At 34.2% G+C, this 16290-nt stretch overlaps 1 protein-coding gene across 1 annotated transcript; it reads left to right on the forward strand.

Annotated features, from left to right (window-relative positions):
- The first annotated feature begins 1383 nt into the window (after window positions 1-1383).
- LOC140438750 (glucose-fructose oxidoreductase domain-containing protein 1) lies at window positions 1384-2757 on the forward strand. The gene has a single exon (XM_072528400.1). The coding sequence runs from the start codon at window positions 1486-1488 to the stop codon at window positions 2650-2652; it is 1167 nt and encodes a 388-aa protein (XP_072384501.1). The 5' UTR covers window positions 1384-1485; the 3' UTR covers window positions 2653-2757.
- Window positions 2758-16290: the final 13533 nt, after the last annotated feature.

Raw genomic sequence — 16290 nt, forward strand, 5'->3', positions numbered from 1 at the left:
TTAGTGACTTATTAATGATAAAATAAATCATTTTATCTTTTAAAGGAAGTAATCTATGTTATTTTAGAAAGTGATATTTGAAAGCGGGAAAAATTAGTGGTTAATATAATACCTATTTGTTATTAAAGCAATCTGCCTTATTCTTTCTCCTCTTTTAATAACAAATATAGTTAATTCTGTCACAATTTCCATCCAATTTATATAGGTATGTAAAAAAAATCAGTTAATTATTTAAAATATAATTTTTTTGTTTATGAAACAAAATTGTTCATATAATAATTAAAACTAATAATAAACTCTCGAATACATAAAATAAACACAAAATAGTTAAAATAAAATAGTCAATTATCTCGTTATTTATTTATTTTAGTTAAACCATAAAAAAGTTTAAAAATTATTACAGATAACAGTACATTATTGTTTCTGTTTATACTGTAATATCCGTATAATTTTTTATTTATAAATATACAAGGTGTCCAAAGGATGGAAAGTGTAAGGATGACGTCAGATGATATTTTACATAGAGTTCGTGCCATCGTGAACATAATCGAGAACCCATAATAGAAGTAAGCGAACGATAAGTTAATGAATCTGACTTACGACAAACGAGTATTGCTAAAAGATAATTCTTACGAAGCAATCGCTTTCGCCAAGCATTTGTTGGCTATCAGTAACGGTCGCATTTCTGTAAAATCAAATGGTTTGATTTCGTTTCTGCTCAATTTGTGACATTTCACCTCAACGAAGGACAAGCTCATTAATAAAGTGCTCCCAAACATCATTAATAACCACAAAAATCACAATTGGTTTAGAGAACGAACAATTTTAACAACAAAGAACAAGGATGTAAAAACTGATATCAGGTAATATAATACACGTGACGATTCTCAAAGGAAAATTTAAGGATGAGAAAGTTCTCATTCCAAGAATTTTGATTATATCAACTAATATGCCATTCGAATTTAAACGAGTTTAATATCTCCAATTCGTCTTGCATTCGCCATGACGATAAACAAATTAAAAGGCCAATCCTTGAATATTTGTTGACTAAATATAGATATTAATAGTTCCTCTCATGGCCAATTGTACGAAGTATGTTGACGTATAGGCAAAAAATCCACTTTGTTCATTCTCGGCATGGCAATACAACAAAAAATGGATTATATCACAAGGTCCTTCAATGAAAATAATTGACACCGCAGTGATTTGTGATTGACACGAGTGCCCATTCAACAATTATTTTTACTTTGTCGCTAAGTGAATTAGTTCCTTTTTGAACTTTTATTGAACTTAATATAAAAAGATAAATTCTAAGGCGGTACGAAGTTGCCGGGTCAGTAGACATTTCCACTTTCTCAAAGTCACAGAATACCTAACTAAAAACAGACTGACATTGACGTATCTTGACACATAGATGTTTATAAATAAGTACAAAATCTTAGTAATTGAAAAAATAATGTTGTAATCCAATTTAACCAATATAAAATGTTACCAGGAATAGGATTGTTTGGTACCGGACCTGTAGTGAAAGTATTAGTTCCCATACTACTCGAAAATGGATTTAAAATCGAAGCTATTTGGTGTCAGACACGGCAAAATGCTCAAGAAGCAGCTAAGGAATTGAAAATACCTTTTTTTACGGACACAATCGATGAAGTTTTGCTTCGCAAAGATGTAGATTTGATATTTGTTTTGTGTCCTCCAAATTTACATGCACAGATATCTGTTAAAGCTCTGGGGATAGGAAAACATGTAGTTTGTGATAAGCCAGCAGGACTGAATCAAGCTGATGCTCTCAAGATGGTAGGAGCTGGCCAATACTATCCAACTTTGATATCTCTTATCAATCATTCCTTCCGCTTCCTCCCAGCTTTCATACAAATGAAAAAAGCACTCAAAGAGAATTACTTGCAATCTCCTATTACTCTTATTGATATCAGAATCCAAAGTGGTGGTTTATTTAATGATTCAGACACTTTTGACTGGAAGTGTGATGATAGAATGGGTGGAGGTACTTTGAATTTGATAGGAAGCCATGTAGTAGATCTTATAACATTCTTAACAGGTCAGATAGCTGTCAAAGTCCACGGGGTTGTAAGGACATTTACAAAGAACACAAACAACATAAATGGTATTCGTAATATATCAGCCCCAGACTTTTGTACATTCCAAATGGAACTTCAGAATGGTATCCTAGTGACGGCCACATTAAACAGTCATACAGTTGGAAGTACTTTCAACCAGGATGTGATGATTTGCAGCAGTACTGGACATTTGGTGGTAAGGGGAGGTGATTTGTTTGGCAGAAGAAACAAAGGAAATGAAGAAGTATTATATCTAGATGTAGAAGACCTGAAATGTCCAGTTCCCAATTCTATACTACCTAAAACATTTGTCAAAGGCTTATGTAAGATGGTATCAGCTTTGCGTGAAGCATTTTTACCAAATAATGAGAAAGAAGGGTGGATAAAGGAGCCAGTTCAAGCAGCAGCGACTTTTGAAGATGGCTTGTATGTTCAAGCTGTACTCAGTGCAATCAGAGAGTCTTCACAGACCAGACAGTGGGTGAAAGTCAAAGTCTTGACTGAACAACCAGACAAAAATGAATTACTGAGTGCTGTTGTGAGGAGAACTGCTATTACTATTTCTTAAATAGCTATATTATGCATTTTTATTTATATTTTTTTAAATTTTAACTACAGTTTTTTATGTTTATTTATTTTTTTATAAATTTATTTAAATAAAATATTATTAAGAGCTATTTTGTTTAAATTAAACTTACAAACAAACAATAATTTTAGTCTCAGCTTTCACAAAGTTACCTAGTTTGTTCCCTTTATTAATATTGTTTATGTTACAAGGAGACACATATTATAATAGGATCTCACCTTGTTTGTTTGTGTCTGTGTTGCCCCATACATTATTTTAGGAATTGTCTCACATCCAATAATAAGTTGACTGTTCTTTTTGCTGGACTAATTGATGAGGTTTTTAACTTTCTCTGGAGGAGGGTTCTCTTTGTCACTAGAGAAGTAGGTGGAGGCTATTGTATGTTCTTTACCTCATTTGTTGGTAATTTTTATATCTCTATTGCAGGATCTCTGGTGATGAATTTGCAACTGAAATTAAATTTAATTAAGTTCAAAATGTGCAGACATGCTTATTTTTGCCATGGAAGCTGTCTGTTGTAAACTAGTAGTACTTCAGCCAGTTGGCTTATTGTACATCTTCTTACCTGGAACCCTTACTAGCTTCTTGTTCTTCTTCTTAATTCAGGTGAGACTTGTTAATCTCTGGTACTTGGTCATAAGATCTTTATACCATACTTGTTGGACATCTCTTTGTATATGGACATTTTAAGTAGTATGTTTGGAATATTTTAAGGTTGCTTCTTGGTTCTAATAAAGGTTTTGAATTATGCGGGGGTCTTTTCGGTCTAGCTTCACTTTCTATAGTTCATTTAACAATTTTTTATGCTCGACTCTATCAAAAGCCTTGTGGTAGTTGATAAAGCAGAGATATACTTTTTCTTGTGATCTAGGAATTTCTGAGTTTGAGTTGCAAAGTCGCCTCTCTTGTGGCCAATGACTTTTTAGATTTGAGTTGAAAGTCACATGTCTATTTCACATTTTTTATAAATACGATTCTGTATGATCTTTCAGAATATTTTAGTAAGTGACTCATTAAGTAAAAGAGCCTAAATTTGTAGCATTTTCTTTCTTTGGTATACCTATGAATTCTGATTTAAGTCACTCCCTTGGTTCAAATATGTTTTTAACACATTCATTGCTCATTGTTCAAGTTTTTCAGGTACTCTCAAATGGCCGGTATACTTTTTTTCAGATTTATTTGGGAAACTGATTGCAACTATTAAAAAAGTGATTTTTAATATATTTTTATTACAAAAATTACTACATTTTATTTTTGGAAAAAAATACACCTATAGGTGTAATCGGTCCTTTGTTGAAAATTTTATTAGAAGTGCCGAGTACACCTATAGGTGTACACTCATTTTTGGTGGTAATGATGAAAACAGTCTACCTACACAAAATCCACGGTTTACATCACAAAACTGCAGACATATAGCGTCGCCTTTCTTTTCTTGTGGCGTCTGCACACTATACATTCTGTTCTCACAATCCTATTAGTAAATTTTGAATCTTGATATTTTTCTTCCGTCGTTTTTTCTATTTTTATAAGTTTGTGATCATTTGTTGAAACTTTTTGACCAGTCTAAATTTCAGGTACCTAAGGCTTCCGCAATAGATCGGCTATAGGTAATTATATAAGGTCAATTTAGTTTTTTTTTGATTCCCCGGAATACATATTATATAAAATAGGTGCATTTGTGAGACTCATTTGCAATATATAAACAAATATTTTTTTATACCATCGCAAACTTTTACGCACGTAAGGATAAGGTGGGTAGCATTCGACAGTGTCAAGAGAACAGCGCTATACCAATCAATGCATGAGTTTGGTATACCAGAGAAACTTATCCGACTAACGAGAATGACAATGTCTAACTTAGAAGCCACTGTTAGAATACAGGGAGAGAATTCTAGATCCTTTGAGATAAAGGATGGACTCAGACAAGGGGATGCTCTGGCTTGCCTCCTATTTAATATTGCCTTAGAAAAGGCAGTCCGAGATACACGAATTAGGGACGGCGGTACTATTTACAATAGATCGATACAAGTCTTAGCATATGCTGATGACATTGACATAATAGGGCGTAGCAAGCGAGATGTTGAGCAATATCTCCTAGAATTGGAAACAGTGGCGAAACAGGTCGGTCTAGTCATCAACGAAGACAAAACCAAGTACATGTTGGTTACAAAGAATCCGATAGCAAATGAGGAACGAGAAACAGTCTTTGGAAGTCATACCTTTGGACGTGTTGACAACTTCACATACCTTGGGTCGCTATTGACTGCTACCAATAAAACAAGCGAAGAAATCAAAAGACGAATAAATCTTACAAATAGGGCATACTATGGACTCCAAAAGCATTTCCACTCAAGAAACATTCAAAGAAGAACTAAAATTATTATATACAAAACATTGCTGAGGTCGGTCCTCACATATGGAGCAGAAACATGGACTCTAACGCAGAAAGATGAAAGACTTTTGGGAATATTTGAGCGTAAAATACTCCGCAAAATATTTGGAGCTATAAACGACCAAGGGCAGTGGCGCAGAAGATATAATTTTGAATTATATCAGCTCTTTGATGAGCCAGATGTCATAACGTTCATTAAAACACAGCGACTTAGATGGGCTGGACACATAATACGAATGCCAGAAAATACGATTGCTAAATAGCTAACCACAGGAACACCTGTAGGAAGAAAAAGCAAAGGCCGACCGCGAATTAGGTGGTTAGATGGAGTTGAAACCGACTTACGGATATAAAAAATCAGAAAGAAATCGAACAGAATGGCGACGAATCTTAGAGCAGGCCAAGATCCACAGAGGATTGTCGAGCCAAAGATGATGAGGAAGGATAGGGTGGGTGGAGAAGATTCGACACTCCACAATACTAGAACGTCTCAGCAAGACTACTGAGATCATAAAAAGCATCAAGCAGAGAAAACTGGACGTGTAATGAGAGGTCCCAAATATAGGTTGCTACAAAATATTATGCAAGGAAAAATAGCAGGCAAACGCAGTCCAGGACGAAGAAGAACCCCATGGTTGAAGAACTTGCGGGATTGGTATGGTGTTGATACAAGCATGCTATTTAGGGTGGCATTTAATTTTTTTCTCCTCTTTTATTTGTAGTCTTTGTTATTTCATTACTAAATTTACTACTTAAATATAGGACATCACGTTTATCTTTCGATTTTCCAATGAGCACGTTATTATAAAAAAGGGATTTATTCTCACCGTTCTTTTAATTTTTTTTTTGTATAATTTCATTTGGATTCGATTTTCGTCGTTTATCTAAAGTAAGTCGTAAAATGGGTAAAAATTAAACTTATTTTCTAGAAGGTGTAGCACAATTTTTGTTGTGTGACCAGGACAGCTTGCTATGTCTCCACCTCCACTGTAAATTGGCGGTGAGTTCCCTTAAGTCCGGTAGGGCTCCCGGTGTAGATAGTGTCCCACCTGAGGTGGTTATACGTCTGGGGCGTTTGGAGCCCACGTGGCTGCTGGAGCACATGAATGCTCTTCTTGCCGCGCAGTCTTTTCCGGATCCCTGGAAAATCTCGAGGCTCGTGCTCCTGCCTAAATTCAAGGCAGGAAAATATCGTCTTATTTGCCTTCTTAAGCTGTATGAGAGAATGCTACGTTCGCGTATCAAGGAGGTGATTGTGATGTCTGGAGGCGTCTCCGAGACAATATGGTTTCTGCCAGGGTAAAAGTACAGTCGATGGGTCGTCCTGGTTCTCTTTGACGTCCGAAATGCTTTTAATACATTGCAGTGGGGTTACGTAATGGGCTCTTTTGAAGCAAGGAACTGTCCTGGGTATCTGAGGAATGTGGTCGCTGATTACCTTTCCGAGAGGAAGATTGTGGTGGAAAATGGTGTGATGGTGGATGTAACGGCTGGGGTCCTGCAGGGCTCCGTCCTGGGTCCGACGTTGTGGAACCTAGCATACGACGGGGTCTTAAACTGCGAATATGAGGAGGGTGTGACCCCCTTCGCATTCGCGGACGACCTTGCTATGCTGGTGGCGGCACGGGACAGGGAGGAACTCTTGCTTCGGATTACGCGAGTTATAGTCGTTGACCCCATAAGCCAATACCCTAAATCCGATGCGTCAGCACCTGAACTATGATCGACCTGAATATAAAAGTGCAACTTGCGAATTATTGTTTTATTTTCCAATGTGTAATGTATTTTATTTTAATTAATTATTATTCAGTCTGATTTGAATCTTTGTACAGCGAAGTCTGATTTTAATATTGTAACTTTTAAGAACGTAATAAAGTTCTCTCGCATTTGTAAATTAAATAATTATTTTTTAAAAATCGTCCCTGAAGGGCAGAAACTATCAGTGGCGCAGTCTTAGTGGATTTTTCGTAGAATTCCATTGCGGATATTCGTGAGTTTTAACTCTTTGACGAAAAAAGAACCGGTTTCCGTTTTTCATAAACTTTTCGAACTGTCAGTGATTTTGGGCTCCATCAGGACATCCAGAATTTCCAGGGACATCAGAATAAACAAGCAGAAGTACATAAATGTGGTAAGCTAATAATTTTTATTCATATTCAGACTCCTCTTTGCCTATTAAATCCTTTTGTGAAAATAATAGTCAAGAGTACGTATTATTTACTTATTATTTTTGATTGATAAGAATATAATTAAGAAAGAAAAGTATTAAATAAAAATAAAATGACTTCACCAAGTACTTCAAATGCTACTATTATTGTACCTAAGTTAGATATTGCAAATTTAGCCATTATTCCTCGTTTTGATGGTAATATCAATAAACTTTATAGATTTATAAATGCTACCGAATCAATCTTACAACATTATTTTGATACAACTAATTCTAATAGCTTTCAAAATTGTTTATTATTGAACGGTATATTAAATAAATTAGAAGGAAGAGCTGAAGAAATAATTGCGATTAGCGGCAATACTGATTGGGATGGTATAAAAAATACATTAATTTTAAATTTTGCTGATCAAAGAGACGAAAATTATCTAAATCAGGATCTAGTTAATCTTAAACAAAAGCCAAACGAAACACCTTATCAATTTCATGAAAAGGTGCTAGATTTATTAAATTCTATTTGTAACTATATAGATTTACACCATCTTGGTCAGGAACGTACATACAAACGAGATTTCTTTAACAAACAAGCATTAAAAACATTTTTAGCAGGTTTAAGAGAACCTTTAGGACCCATAATTCGAGCAATGAGACCACAATCTATCGAGCAAGCTATACAATTCATTAAAGAAGAAGATAATATTAAATACTATCAAAAAAGTCAAAATTTTAATACTAATAATAATAATAATAATAGTAACAAATATTCTAGAAACCCAAACTATAATTTTCATTTAAATTCCCCAATAAATTCTCGCAATAATAGACATTTTCAACCTTCACAATCACATCAGTATCAAAGAAACACTCCCCAAAACTATCAGTATAATGTCCAAAATTCTAATAGGCCAACTCAAAATGTTTGGCGACCAAATCCAAATTTTGTTCCGAACAGACCCACTAACATGAGTACATCTACTAGGAATAGTATTCCCCAGTTCAGAAATAGCTTTCAAAACTCTAACAAGCCAGCTCAGAACGTTTGGCGATCAAATCCCAATTTTGCTACAAACACATCTACTCCTATGAGTACAACTACTAGAAATAATACTCCCCAATTCAGGAATAATTTCCACAACCCTAGAAATCCAAATCAAAATTTTACATTCGAAGAACTATATAATACCGAATACGAATCGATTAATAATAGTGATCACCAAAATACTCCTCAGACTTCTCATCAACAAACTTATGATATTGTTAACGAAGAGTATCATCAAAATTTTCAAGACAGCATCTTTCCAAACCAGCCGACTTAATAGAATTAAATTTTTCCACAAATAAAAGAGAACTGCCATATATTCAGATTCATAATCCTCCATTAAAGTTACTGGTAGATACAGGTTCCTCTAAATCGTTTTTAAACCCCGAAAAAGCTAACCTTTTCTACAAAAATTATATCTTTTATGAACCCTTTGTTGTTTCCGCAGTATTTCAAAGTACAAAGAAAGACTTTTGTGCAGAAATCCCCATTTTTTCAGAATTTAATCAGGAAGGTAAGATTAAGTTCCATCTTTTTGATTTTCATAGAAGTTTCGATGGTCTTTTAGGACTAGATAACATAAAATATCTTAATGCTAAGTTAAATTTCGTAAATTCCCAATTAACTACTCCATATTCTAGTATACCTATAACGTATTATAAATCTGACCTAAAAATAATCTTTAAACAAAAATTGGACCCCTTATCTTGTAGTGTAGCTAAAATTCCAGTTTCTCAAAAATCAGGATGTATATTTATCCCTGACCAAACTATTCAAAAATGTGAAATCCCTGCATGTCTCTCGAACGCAATAGACGGTTTTGCTCTAGTCGAAATCTATAACCGAACCCAAGATGAAATTTTTGTCACCTTAGATGCTCCAATTGATACTGTTCCCTTTGACGAAAATTGTCATGAATTATTCCATGCAGACATAGTGCCTGCTGACGAAATCGAAAAATTTAATATTGAAAATTTAACCCGTACATCTCATATGAACTCTGAAGAAAAACAAAATATTTTCAAAATTTGTAATAAATATTCTAATCTTTTTCATAGCGAGGATAAACCTCTTACATTTACAAATAGAGTTAAGCATTTTATAAAAACTAAGGATGAACTACCTATTTATAGTAAATCGTATAGATACCCCTTTGTTCATAAACCAGAAGTAAATAGTCAAATAAACAAAATGTTAGAGCAAGGAATTATTAGACCAAGCAACTCACCTTGGTCCTCGCCTATCTGGGTAGTACCCAAAAAACCAGATGCATCAGGAAAAAAGAAATGGAGAATTGTCGTAGATTATAGGAAACTCAACGAGAAAACAATTCCAGACAAATACACATTACCAAATATTATCGATACACTTGATAAATTAGGCAGATGCAACTATTTTAGTACACTTGATCTAGCTAGTGGTTTTCATCAGATTGAGATGCACCCAGACGATATTCCCAAGACAGCTTTCAATGTTGAGAATGGACATCATGAATATATTCGTATGCCATTTGGACTCAAGAATGCTTCTGCAACTTTTCAGAGAGTTATGGACGATATTCTGCGAGGTCTTCAAGATGACATCTGTCTTGTTTACTTAGACGATATAATTATTTTTTCTACCTCACTACAAGAGCATATTGTAAATTTAGAAAAAGTTTTTAAACGTTTACAAGCCAATAATTTTAAAATACAATTAGATAAGTGTGAATTTCTAAGAAAAGAAGTAGCCTATCTTGGTCATATTGTAACTACAGAAGGTGTAAAACCAAACCCAGATAAGATTAATGCAATTGTCAAATATCCAATTCCTAAAACAGCACGCGAAATAAAAGGATTTTTAGGATTGTTAGGATATTACAGGAGATTTATAAAAGATTTTGCCAGATTAACTAAACCATTAACAAAATGTTTAAAAAAGGATGCTAAGATAGAACACACTCCAGAATTTGTAAAATGTTTCGAAGATTGCAAAAATCTATTAATTAATGAACCTATACTTCAGTATCCAGATTTTAATAAAGATTTTATATTAACTACTTATGCAAGTAATGTAGCAGTGGGAGCCGTATTATCTCAACTGATAAATGGTCAAGACAAACCAGTAGCTTATGCCTCGAGAACATTAAACGAGTCCGAACAAAACTACAGTGTTATAGAAAAAGAACTTCTTGCGATAGTATGGGCAACTAAATATTTTAGACCTTATCTATTTGGAAGACAATTTAAAATTATGACAGACCATAAACCTTTACAGTGGCTTATGTCTCTAAAAGAACCAAATTCACGATTAGTGAGATGGCGTTTAAAATTAGAGGAATTTGATTACATAATCGAATACAAGAAAGGAAGTTGCAATGCAAATGCAGACTCCCTATCTAGAATAGAGATTAATTGTAATGAATTTTTAAAATACATGGAAGAACAAAATAAGACTCCGACAAGGAACGATGATGATAGCGTTTCGATGGCTGTAAATATCGACGACGACATTAACGAAGAAAATTTAGAACAAGGAAATGACCGAGATAACGACGAAGATAACGAAGATGGTGGAGAAACTGTACATACTAGTATAGAAGATCCAATACTAGGAATGCTCATTTCTGATAAACATCTCAATGTTTTTGATCACCAAATTGTAATTGATTTTGTTTTACACTCAGCTGCCAAACCAAAAATTGAAAAAATATTTCCCAACAGGAAAAGACTTTATATTCAAATTTCAAAAAATAATATTGTACAAGAAACTATTAATATATTTAAAAATTACATTGACCCAAAATACAAATATGCTGTGTACTTCAAAGAAGACACCTTTATACCAGAAATATTAGAAACGTTAAAAAACACATTTAAAAATTCTGCCTACAAGTTAATAAAATGTAACAGCATCTTAAAAGATTTAGTAGACAAAGATGAACAGCATGAAAAAATAAGGTTATTTCATGAAGGAAAAACCAATCACCGAGGTATCCTAGAAACAGAAACTAGAATTAAACGTACCTACTATTGGCCAGAAATAAAACAAGATGTAACAGATTTTATAAATAATTGTAATATTTGCCAAGTAAATAAATATGATCGTAATCCGCCAAATCAAAAATTAATGATTACACCCACAGCTACAAAACCGTTTGAAATAATATTTGCAGACACTTTTCAAAGTCAAGGCCAAAAATTTCTTACTATAATAGACACATTTTCTAAATACGGTCAAGCATACCCACTTTCAGCTTTGACAAGTACTGAAATTGTAAGAGCTTTTCTAACTTTCATGACACATCATGGAATTCCTGATCTCGTAACTATGGACCGAGGCACAGAATTAAAAAACTCTGTTGTACAAGAATTCTTTGACATACATAAAGTAAAAACTCATTATGTTACTACAAATAGTACCCAATCTAAAGGATCTATAGAGAGATTTCATTCTACTCTAATACAACACCTACGAATAATTAGAAGTAAATCAGATGGAAAAATTGATATCTTAAATCAAATGCCTTATGCTATTTTAGGATATAATAACTCAATACATTCCGTAACTCAACAAAAGCCTATAGATATTATAAATGGACACATTAACACTAAAGAAATATTTGATATGAACATAGACCAAAAACTGATTAATAATTATATGCAAAAACATAGAGATATGACCAAAGAGATCTATAAAGAACTTAATAAAAAATTGATCGAACAAAAAGAAAAAAGTATTGAATATCACAATAAGGATCGACACGAACCCCTCACATACGAAGAAGACAGTGATGTTTACAGGAAAAACACCACACTTGTACGAAATAAACTTAACCCTAAATTTATGAAAGATAAAGTTGTTAAAGATGCAAAAATTAAAGTTGCTACTCAAAAAAGACTTTTACATAAACAAAACTTAAGACGACCAAAAACTAACCGGAAAAAACTCTTGCAGGTTCCTAATGATGACGACGATGGTCCTGGGCCTTCAACAAACCGAGACTAAAGACTTAATAAACAAATTTTATTATCGACAGATATTGTAGAGAATTTTAATAATACTATTTCTCTCATAAAGAGTAACCAAAAAGTAATTTTTTCTAGTTTAGAATCTATTCGTTCAAACCTTAATAAATTTATTTTTAATTTCGAAGATTTCCTTATAACTAGAAATATTTTAGACCAATTAAGTATAAGTATAAATATTATATTACAGTTACTAACAGAAATAGAAAACTCTATAACATTTGCGAGACTAGGTATTTTAAATAGTAGTATAGTAAAGATTAATGAACTAAAGTCAATATTAACTCAAATTATGAAATATCATTCAAGAAACGAACTAATTTATCCGAATATCACATTAGACATAAATAAATATTATAATATCTTAGAAACAGAAGCGTACTACTCTAACTTGACAATTGTTTTCATTGTCCATGTTCCAATAGCTTATCCCGACGAATACTCCTACTATCATTTATACTCGATTCCTACTGTAAATCGAACTACCATAGTACCCCCTAACACCTATCTGATAATGAATGAAAATTTTTACCAATACACATCTGTACCATGCTCCAATCTGAAGCCAAAATTCTTTTGTCCCGAGAATCATTTAAAAAGTAAAAATGAAGAAGACTGTCTATTCCAACTCCTTAAATTGAAATCTAATCCTACGAGATGCCAAAGAATAGAAGTTCACATTTCAAAAAATATCATCCAACAAGTAGATGAGTCCCACTACATCGCTGTTTTGGTAACCAAAACCAAAATCCAAATGAACTGTACCAATACAGATCTTCAATTAATTTCTGGAAATTATCTCATCACAGTTCCCTTCCAATGCCAGTTTAGCACAGAAGACCAAACATTTAGCAATAATCGCCTCATTTCTGAAAGTCAGCCACTATTACTTCCGAATATAGTTATTCCTCATCCTCATCGAGAAGAGATTCCCGAAGTTCATATCGAAGATGTCCAACTGGACCAGATTCATTTAGTTAAGAAGAAACAAGAAGAAATTAAAACATTGATACTTAAAAACGCAAAAGCTACTAGTGTTTTTAATTTTTGGAACTTATCAATATTATTGATTATAATAATTTTTGCATATTTTGGTATTACATGTATAAGAAGAACGAATTCACAAAGAAAAGATGATAATCCCATGGAGAATGTTCACATCCAAGACGATCCTGAAGAAAACCTACCACAAGCCCAACCTAGGTCATTTTTCAATTCCATGAAAAATTCCAGAAACTAAGGGTGGAGGAGTTATAGTCGTTGACCCCATAAGCCAATACCCTAAATCCGATGCGTCAGCACCTGAACTATGATCGACCTGAATATAAAAGTGCAACTTGCGAATTATTGTTTTATTTTCCAATGTGTAATGTATTTTATTTTAATTAATTATTATTCAGTCTGATTTGAATCTTTGTACAGCGAAGTCTGATTTTAATATTGTAACTTTTAAGAACGTAATAAAGTTCTCTCGCATTTGTAAATTAAATAATTATTTTTTAAAAATCGTCCCTGAAGGGCAGAAACTATCAGTCGCGTGCGTGTGTACTAGTTGAGGATTGGATGAGTGAGCATGATCTTTCTCTCGCGGAGGATAAGACGGAGGCTGTAGTACTCAGAGGCTATAGAAAGAGAGATAGGGTGGAATTTGAGTGCGCGGGAGCGAGAGTGGCGCCCAAAAAGTACGTTAAGTATCTGGGAGTTACTCTCCACCAGTGTGGGAGTTGGGGGGAACATCTGAGGGGGGTGACCCGCAGAGCTATTCAGAGAATTGCTGCGCTGGGGAGGATAATACCTAATATCGGTGGTCCCAAATCCGAAAGGAGAAGGGCTCTCCACGGTGTTGTGCAGTCTGTCGTCCTCTACGCGGCCCCAGTCTGGAGTGAGGCGGTAGAAATACCAACTTACAAGAGGGAACTCGCAATAGACTTCTAAAACAAGCGAGTAGCACCTTGGTGGGGTTCGGACTGTCGCAGGCCGAAATAAGAGCAAATGGGAGACAGACGACGCGAGAGAGATGGCAGCCTCGCTAAGGCAGGGGTTGAAAGCCCTTGGTGGTTCGTGTGGATGTAGTTTCCTCAATGAATGTGTCGGAGAAAGAATGGGAATCAGGCGATAGCAGGGCATCAGGAGAGATGTGACACAGGTGTCTGTATGCAGATTTTCCTTCTTCTCTTTAAAGATGTAAAAAAAACTCCACTGTAAATTGCAAATCTTTGGACTAATCGATGTGGTTCTCTCAAGACGTAGAGTTTTACCCCGTATTTATGGCGCTTGTTTTTAATATACTGTTTAAAAATCAGTTGCCCTAGCCAAGGTACCATCGACTCGTTCAACGACAGTTCTTTATCAATAGTGTAAATTGCTTGCATTTTTTCGTTAAAGTGATTGATCCACTACCATACGGATTTTGCACAGGCGATCTATGTTGTTATCATTAATAGTAAAATGTAGACACGGCAGTATGATTAAAAATCGATTTCTGGACATGTACTTAGAAAACTGAGTTTTGTAAAATCTATGTGTGGACCAATACTTAGTCGGTTAGATTCGGAAGTTGAATTATGCCAGAAAGAAATAATAGGCCCAATAACGCTTTTAACTCGGATACGGTCAAGTCTCTCCACTAGGTTATTCTAGATTGCTCTTGCGTCTGTTTGGAGTATTTTCCACATTAAGGTTCAAGAGGCGTTCATCCAAAAATATCGTAAAGAAATTGGATTCTTACTCGCAAGATTAACTTTAAATGAACGATTATCAATTTTTTTATATAACTTCTTGACTGCAATGTACTTTTCTCACACACTGCTGCTGCCTCAGCATTGTGTGTGAGAGAAGTACATCGAGCAATTGTCTTATTGCTCGACGAAGAAGTAGTAGTTGTTTTCATCAATTCATTATCTATATTTTCAATCTCATAATTACCGTCGTCGTCACTATCACTGTCGTCACTTTCTGAAAAAACATTATCTGTCTCATCTGATTCCAGAATATGTCGTAGTTCTTCCTCAGTTAGAGGTTTAGATCGTTTACGCTTATATCTTCCTTAAATTCCAGAAGGTCCAGCATTATCGTCCATCTTTTCCACAAAAATTTTACACTGTCGTCACTAAACAAACTTGTTTTATCTGTATTATTTAATATATTCTTTTTTCTGGTAGTTTTACTATCAAACTAATCAAACTGCATTTTTAAAGTATATAACACAAACAACGAATATGACAATGTACTCAATACTCTCTCACTCCGTCAACTCCTGGTCCTGACCACTCCTGACGTCCGCCGTCCGCTGAAATATTATTGCTAGCAACCAACAATACACTACTTATAGTGAAATACAAATATATAAACCTGTCGATTTATTTTCAGAACCATCTATCCTATGCCGGCAATGTAAATTTAAGTAAATGGTACCTATTGCTGTATAAACCTATAGCTGTACTCAGCCACTCTATGAATCCAATCACAACACCTATAGGTGTAATCGACAATGAAGGTGCTAAAGAAAAGTGTTCCATCTATTAATTTTATTGCTTCTATTTATATTTCGTCTGGTCCACAAGCTTTACAATTCTTTGCACACTGGTATGGTGATATATTAGGTTTCTTGTTATTATAGGTTTTTTTTAATTTTTTGTAGACGTAAAATGTATCATGTTTATATATTTATTGTCTAGGTTTTCTATTTCGTCACACATTTCATTTATCCACTTTTCCTTTACTTCTATAATTTTTGAATCTATGGTTCTTTGGATTTCTTTATACAGACGAGAATTGTTTTTGTGCTTCTTCTCTCTTTCATCAGTTTCAAAATGTCTTCTGTCATCCATTTCATTGCTGTTTTCTGAATTTTTTAGCCATTCAGCGGTGGCTTTATCATTACAAGACAGCAGCATCCATCCTAGTCTGAACTGAAGGTTGCTGAATTTAGGCTTTATATGTGCCTTTAAATCCATCTCCACTCTTTTGCTCAGAACCATGTCTTTTATGGCTACTAAGTCTCCCATTGAAAGAG

This window comes from Diabrotica undecimpunctata, chromosome 1 (genome assembly GCF_040954645.1).
Source record: "Diabrotica undecimpunctata isolate CICGRU chromosome 1, icDiaUnde3, whole genome shotgun sequence".
Lineage (NCBI taxonomy): Eukaryota > Metazoa > Arthropoda > Insecta > Coleoptera > Chrysomelidae > Diabrotica > Diabrotica undecimpunctata.

What these genes read in the sequence shown, in the direction of transcription:
- LOC140438750 (XM_072528400.1), top strand. Translation starts at nt 1,486, where the DNA reads ATGTTACCAGGAATAGGATTGTTTGGTACCGGACCTGTAGTGAAAGTA.